Source organism: Nothoprocta perdicaria, unplaced genomic scaffold, assembly GCF_003342845.1.
Source record: "Nothoprocta perdicaria isolate Ctin4 unplaced genomic scaffold, notPer1 scaffold_5, whole genome shotgun sequence".
Lineage (NCBI taxonomy): Eukaryota > Metazoa > Chordata > Aves > Tinamiformes > Tinamidae > Nothoprocta > Nothoprocta perdicaria.
The window spans coordinates 5,156,189-5,163,216 of record NW_020455754.1 but is presented as its reverse complement, the minus strand read 5'-3'; the positions used below and the strand labels follow the sequence as shown (position 1 = coordinate 5,163,216).

Sequence of the window (7,028 nt, the reverse complement as noted above, 5' to 3'; positions counted from 1 at the left end):
CGCCGCTGAGCCGGCCCCGCGCCCCGACGTGAGCGGCGCCGCCGGCAGCGCGGACTTTGCCCGGGCCCTGCGCGCCGCGAGCGGCGGCCCCGCCGAGGGACCCCCCCAGCGCCGGTAACGACACCGCGACCCCCGCTGCGCTCCGCATCCCCGCGCCCTTTCCCTCGGGACGCTGCCCTCCTAGTCCCGTCCCCTCTACCCTCAGGGCTGGCTGCAAACGGGAACTTGTAACCCCCCTATCTCGGTGGGACCCCAGCACCCTCTCCCCTGCATTACCCTCCTTTTGGGACCCTCCACCCTCGGGGATGCCCCTGGGACCCTCCTCCCCGGGGCACCCCAACCATGCAGGTGGCCCTTGGCCAGGCAGACCTGTCCCCAGCACACTGGCCAGTTGGGCCTCGGGGTCCCGTTTCCCTCTGCTGCCTTGCAGGGGCAGGTCCCCGAGCACCCCAGGGACCCCCAAMTCATTTCTGCCCATGCAGCCGCCAGGGTTTGAGGACTGGAGGGGACTTTGTCCCAGCCAGGGCTCCCCCCACTGTCATGATGACACGCTGTGGGAATTTTGTCATCCATATGCCCCTCAGCATGTCCCCTGGGCAGGGCTAGGATGCAGAGGTGACACCCCCATCCCTCCCCACACATCCCAGCTGGCCGGAGCTGTGCAGGGCAGGAGCAGGAGCTGACTGCCCACTCGGGGACCTGCTGTGGCTCCCGCGGTGCCTCCCGCGGTGGCTCCGCTCACGGCGCTCCCGCCTCTTGCAGGGTTTGAGCGGCCGCACGGAGCCGGCTGGCAAGATGTGGCTCCCGCTGCACGTCCTGGCCGGGCTCGTGCTGGTGGCCGCGGGGGCTCGGCCGGCTGCCCCCCAGGGCCGGACACTGGAGCCAGGTACTGCTGGCAGGGACACGCGGTGGGGACAGGGGCACGGCGGGATTGCTGCCCCCTGGTGCGTCCCCAGCCCTGCAAGGTGGGCGGCAAGTCGCTGGGGGGGCACCCACGGGGCTGGGTGCACAGCACGGGGGCTGGGGGCTCTCTGCAAGGAGCAGGGCTGGCTCTGGGCAGCCTCTCTGCTCGAGGTGGCCGTCTCTGCATCACTGGGCTGGGGTTTGCTCGTGGACGAGGACGGAGGCGCAGGGTGCCGTGAAAGCCAGCACTGCAGCGGCTGCATCTCATCCCTTAGCACCGGGAATGCCCTGGAGGGGCCGGCCGGCCGAGCCTCTCGCGGGGCTCCAGTGCGGACCGGAGGATAACCGGGGTGCAGAGGAGCCGAGGCCCGGCGGCCCCGGCTCGGCCGGTGGCGGAGCAGGGCGCGGGGAGCCCACGGGCAGCGGCGCCGCACGAGCGGGGCTGCCGGCGGAGGGGCGGCTGTTGCAGGAGGGGGCGGTCGGTGTTTGCTGAGCGGCTGCTCGGGCTATTGCTGCACGGGACGGCCGGTAGCTGCGCAGAGCGGGGCCGCCTTCCCGGCCGCAATCGGGGCCCGTGCGCCCCTGTGTGCCACATGTGCCCGTGCGGAGTGGGGGCTGTGGACACGGCTTGCGCGCGGTGCCGTGAGCCCCCGGCTCCGGGTCCATGTTGGAGGCACTTGGCTCCCAATGTGTCCCCCAGACAGGGCCACGACGCAGCCCAGGCCACCCGTGCGGGCGGCACCGGGACAGGCAGCGGCCACGGGGAGCAGCAGTGCAGGAGGAGGGAGCGCGGGGCGCGGAGGGGCATGTGGGGCTGTGCGGTGGGAGATGCTGCYGCCAGGGGCAAGTCTGGGGGTGCAGAGGAGCTGGGGAGCCCTGGCCCTTGGTCAGTGCTGGGGGGCTGCCCGTGCTCCATGGGGCAGAACCAGCTCAGGCGTCCTGCGCACAGGGAGCGGCCGCTTCCCAGGGATGTGGCCTTGGACAGGGACCTGGCAGTACCAGGCGGGCAGCTGGGGAAGCCGCGTCCCACACGCGGGGGCAGAGTCCAGCCCTCGCCCATGGCCGCAGCCTGGATGGGGCGCTGGGGCCGGGCACCGGGCTCCACCGGCGGGGCAGCGAGCGGGGCTGAGCCTCACGTCTGGTGCTCAGCGCCTTTCTCCTGGCCTGGCAGAGGTGTTTGAAAGCCCTTTGCTGGAGTCGGAAGAGGAACATCTCCTGCTGGACCCRGGCAACGTGCTGAAGCTCTACTGCGATGCCAACCGCAGCAGTGCCAGTGTGGTCTGGTACAAGGAGTCCAGACCTCTTGCCCCAGGGGGTCGCATCCGTCTCCAGCAGAGCCTGCTGGAGATCTCGGAGGTCGCCTACGAGGACTCGGGGCTCTACGTGTGCCGGGCACGGGCGACCGGGGAGATCCTGCGCAACTTCACCCTCTCGGTCGTGGGTAGGAGCCCAGGCAGTGCCCAGCACTGCGGGGAGGAGGGTACCCATATCCCGTGCCAGGCTGTGCACAGACATGTCCCCCTCAACCCATCCTCCSTTGCAGACTCGCTGGCATCAGGCGATGACGATGAAGACAGTGACGGGGACAGTCCCCATGGGGAGCGGAACGACGAGCCTGTCTACTTACACAGAGGTGAGTGCAGCCTGGAGCAGGGAGCAGCTCAGGCCACGTCCAGGCTTGTCCCCACRCTGAGAGCAGCCCGGCCACGCTCGGGGCTGCCCCGGCCCCATGGGGGGCCGTGCAGCGTGTCCCACTGGGCACTGACCCGTGTCTCCGCAGCGCCCTACTGGACACATCCACACCGCATGGACAAGAAGCTGTACGCGGTGCCCGCGGGCAACACGGTCAAGTTTCGCTGCCCGGCCTCGGGCAGCCCCAGCCCCAGCATCCGCTGGTTCAAGAACGGGCRCGAGTTCCGGGGCGAGCACCGCATCGGAGGCATCCGGGTAAGAGCAGCACCGAGCGCGGTGCCTGCCCCGCGCGGTGCCCGGCCCGGCAGCGCCTGCCCCTCACCACGGCGCTGCCCTCTCTGCAGCTGCGGCACCAGCACTGGAGCCTGGTCATGGAGAGCGTGGTGCCCTCCGACCGCGGCAACTACACCTGCCTGGTGGAGAACAGGTTCGGCAGCCTGCGCTACAGCTACCTGCTCGATGTCCTGGGTGAGCCCCCRCTGCCCCTCTGCTCGTGTTCCCCACGACAGGGCCAGGCCCGTGGGCAGGGCCGCAGGGGACTCTGCTCAGCTCCTCGCTGCTTGAGCAGCCCACACGTCCCTGGCGAGTCCCCACGGGACATGGGGATGCATGCGAGCATCCATGGTACATGGGGATGGAGTACGGGCGTGGAGCTGCACTGCTTCCCTGTCCTGGGAAGGGCTTGCCGTGGCTCCTGGGGCTCCCGGAGCGCAGGGAGGGAGGCAGAAATGATGCCCTGCCCCAAGCCTCGCGTGCTGTGCGGGTGACACTGCCCCGCTTTCCTCTGTGCAGAGCGGTCCCCGCACAGGCCCATCCTGCAGGCCGGGCTGCCCGCCAACACCACAGCGCTGGTGGGCAGCGACGTGGAGTTCTTCTGCAAGGTCTACAGCGACGCGCAGCCCCACATCCAGTGGCTGAAGCACATCGAGGTGAACGGCAGCAGCTACGGCCCCGACGGCGTCCCCTACGTGCAAGTGCTCAAGGTAACTCGCCGCCCCGGGAGAGCAGGGACGAGCCGCCTTGCAGACAGACCTGTCATGGGGATGGACACCCCAAAGCGGAGACGAGGGGTCTGCACGGAGCCCACCTTTGAAAAGGGGTGGTCACGCTCTGCCCCTTCCCCTGCAGACCGCAGACATCAACAGCTCGGAGGTGGAGGTGCTGTACCTGCGCAACGTCTCCGTGGAGGACGCGGGCGAGTACACCTGCCTGGCAGGGAACTCCATCGGCCTCTCCTACCAGTCGGCCTGGCTCACCGTGCTGCCGGGTGAGCGCTGGGGCTCCCGGGCGGCAGCGCGGGGCTGGCGCGGGAGCCGGCGCCGTGCGGGACACGGGGCTGGGCGTGCGGGGACCAGGGCCCTGGCCAACTCATTTGCTCCTTCCAGAAGAGGACCTGGAGCGGGAAGCTGAGGCCCCCGAGACCAAGTACACAGACATCATCATCTACACGTCGGGCTCGCTGGCTGTGGCCATGGCTCTCATCATCGTGGTGCTGTGCCGGATGCAGACCCAGCCGAGCAAGCAGCCCCTGGAGCCCATGGCTGTCCACAAGCTCTCCAAATTCCCACTCATCCGACAGGTACATGCCAAGCGGGAGCCCTGGGCACRCGGAGGGCTGCACCTGCGGCACCGCTGGATCCCTGCATGTCCCTGCTGCCCTCGCGCTGGGCGCCCCGTTGGGCCCCAGAGCACAGGGCTGGAGGGCTGAGGTCTCCTGCCCTCTCCGCAGTTCTCCCTGGACTCCAGCTCCTCCGGGAAGTCCAGCACGTCCCTCATGCGCGTCACTCGCCTCTCCTCCAGCTGCGCCCCCATGCTGGCTGGGGTCATGGAGCTCGACCTGCCACTGGACTCCAAGTGGGAATTCCCGCGGGACAAGTACGGTGCCGCGGCACGGGAGAGAGGGGCTCTGTGTCCAGGGTGGGCAGCAGGGCGCTCCCGCTCACGGGTCCATCTCTCTATACCAGGCTGGTGCTGGGCAAGCCCCTGGGAGAGGGCTGCTTTGGCCAGGTGGTGCGCGCGGAGGCCTACGGCATCGACAGGGACCGGCCGGAGCGCGCCGTCACCGTGGCTGTCAAGATGCTCAAAGGTAACCGGCTCATGTCGTGTCCCTAGCACACAGGCTGAGGTGGTGCCAGGCCGGGGGGGACCAGGCTGTGGGGTCACCCCAGCTGGCACAATGACAGGATCCTCCTTCTCCAGACAACGCCACTGACAAGGACCTGGCTGACCTCATCTCCGAGATGGAGATGATGAAACTCATGGACAAGCACAAGAACATCATCAACCTCCTGGGAGTGTGCACGCAGGATGGTGAGGGGGGCCGTGCCGGCAGGGCACGGGGGAGCGGGGCGGGCAGCATGGAAGGGCGCAGGAGGGGACCCTCCTTGATGGGCTGCTGAGTGGCAGGGAAGAGCTGGAGAGGACAGGGATGGGGCGCCGGGGCTGAGCAGCATGGACACCCTTTCCAGGGCCGCTCTACGTGATCGTGGAGTTTGCTGCGAAGGGCAACCTGCGCGAGTACCTGCGGGCCCGGCGGCCCCCGACGCCCGACTACACCTTCGACGTCACCGCGATGCCCGAGGAGCAGCTCTCCTTCAAGGACCTGGTCTCCTGCGTCTACCAGGTGGCCCGTGGCATGGAGTACCTGGAGTCCAAGCGGGTACGGCTGGCACAGCCCCTTGGGATGCCCGTGCCTGCAAAAGTCTTGGGGTGGGGGCAGTGCTGGTGGAGGACGTGTGTGCTTCGTGTCCCTGCTGATGCCACTGGCCTTGCTCTGAATGGAGAGAGGGGGCCGAGCCACCTCCTGGTTTCATCCAGCAAAGCTCAGGGCAGCATCTCGGAGATCTCCCCAGAAACATCTGTGCGGGACAGGCCTGTCCTGCCTCCTGATATTCTTCCCCAGATGCTCCTATCACTGCAGCCAGCCCCATGGGAGCGACCCTGATAGGGAAGCRTGAAGGGGGCTGTGGGCCATGGGGTGTATGGGCGGTGTGTGGCAGTCCGTGCGCGCAGAGGGGACGCGCAGACRCAGAGCCGCTGTCCCACACGCCGGGGTGATGGTTCCTCCCTGGCAGTGCATCCACCGTGACTTGGCCGCCCGCAACGTGCTCGTCACGGCGGAGAGCGTGATGAAAATCGCTGACTTTGGCTTGGCCAGGGACGTCCACGACATTGACTACTACAAGAAAACCAGCAATGTGAGCGYGGTGGGGACTGGCGGAGGGGAAGGGCCGGGGCCCCTCGCCCTGGCTAAGCAGAGGGCTTGTTCTCGCAGGGCCGCCTGCCCGTGAAGTGGATGGCCCCAGAGGCCCTGTTCGACCGCGTCTACACGCACCAGAGCGACGTGTGAGTGCCAGGGGCCGAGGGCGGCTGGGGGGTGGGTCGGGGCAGCTCTGTGGGGCGATGCACCCCTGGATGCACCAGGCAGGCACCCCGGAGCACGCGTCTCTCCCGGGGGTGATGCCTGGCTCTGCAGCTGCCTGGGTGTCCCATCCACCCATTGGGTGCCGGGGGGCAGCGAGCGCCCTGCCTGTGCGGGAAGCGCTCGGGGATGAGGCTGAGCTGCCCCCCGCTCTTCGCTCCCTGTGCTCCCAGGTGGTCCTTCGGCATCCTCATGTGGGAGATCTTCACGCTGGGGGGCTCGCCCTACCCCGGCATCCCCGTGGAAGAGCTCTTCAAGCTGCTCAAGGAGGGGCACCGCATGGACCGGCCCTCCAACTGCACCCACGAGCTGTGAGTAGCGGCGGGCGGCGCGGGGGCCCCGGCRGGCGCGGGGGCCCCGCTGACACGCGCCCCTCGCCAGGTACATGCTCATGAGGGAGTGCTGGCACGCCGTGCCCTCGCAGCGCCCCACATTCAAGCAGCTGGTGGAGGGGCTGGACAAGGTGCTGGCGGCCGTCGCTGAGGAGGTGGGTTGCGAGGCTCCAGCCCCACGCGGTGCCCGCGGGAGCGCTGGTGCCCGCGGTGCCCGTGGGAGCGCTCACCACCCCGGCTCTCCCCCGCAGTACCTGGACCTGTCCATGCCCTTCGAGCAGTACTCGCCCTCCTGCGAGGACACCACCAGCACGTGCTCCTCGGACGACTCCGTGTTCACCCACGAGCCGCTGCCGCTCGCTCCCTGCCTCTTCTCCTACCCCAGCGTGAGGACATAAGGGCGGGCAGGGGTGGGAGAGGGCGAGGGCGCCGCCGCTCCCCGGGGCAGCAGATGCACGAAGCGGGCGCAGGGCTGTTCCCTGCAGGGCCCCAGGCCGCGGTGCCAGGACAGGGTGGCCCCTCTCCAGGGCACCTGGGCTCTTCCATGCCCAGCCTCCATCTCTACATGATGCAGCCCAGGCTGGGCAATGCAGTCCCAGGCCTGGCATTGCATGAGCCGGCGCCTCCCTGGCACGGGCGCTGCCCTGCAGCATCGCCCTTAGAGCCGGGCTTGGGCTGGG

The 7,028-nt window shown here is 69.0% G+C and overlaps 1 protein-coding gene across 1 annotated transcript; it reads left to right on the top strand.

Annotated features, from left to right (window-relative positions):
• The first annotated feature begins 769 nt into the window (after positions 1–769).
• FGFR4 (fibroblast growth factor receptor 4) lies at positions 770–6,767 on the top strand. The gene is made up of 17 exons (XM_026047614.1): positions 770–886; positions 2,075–2,344; positions 2,447–2,536; positions 2,684–2,850; positions 2,940–3,063; positions 3,388–3,578; positions 3,724–3,862; positions 3,981–4,174; positions 4,325–4,470; positions 4,560–4,681; positions 4,795–4,905; positions 5,064–5,254; positions 5,670–5,792; positions 5,870–5,940; positions 6,190–6,327; positions 6,398–6,503; positions 6,600–6,767. The coding sequence occupies exons 1-17, from the start codon at positions 796–798 to the stop codon at positions 6,744–6,746; spliced, it is 2,421 nt and encodes an 806-aa protein (XP_025903399.1). The 5' UTR covers positions 770–795; the 3' UTR covers positions 6,747–6,767.
• The last annotated feature ends 261 nt before the right edge of the window (positions 6,768–7,028 follow it).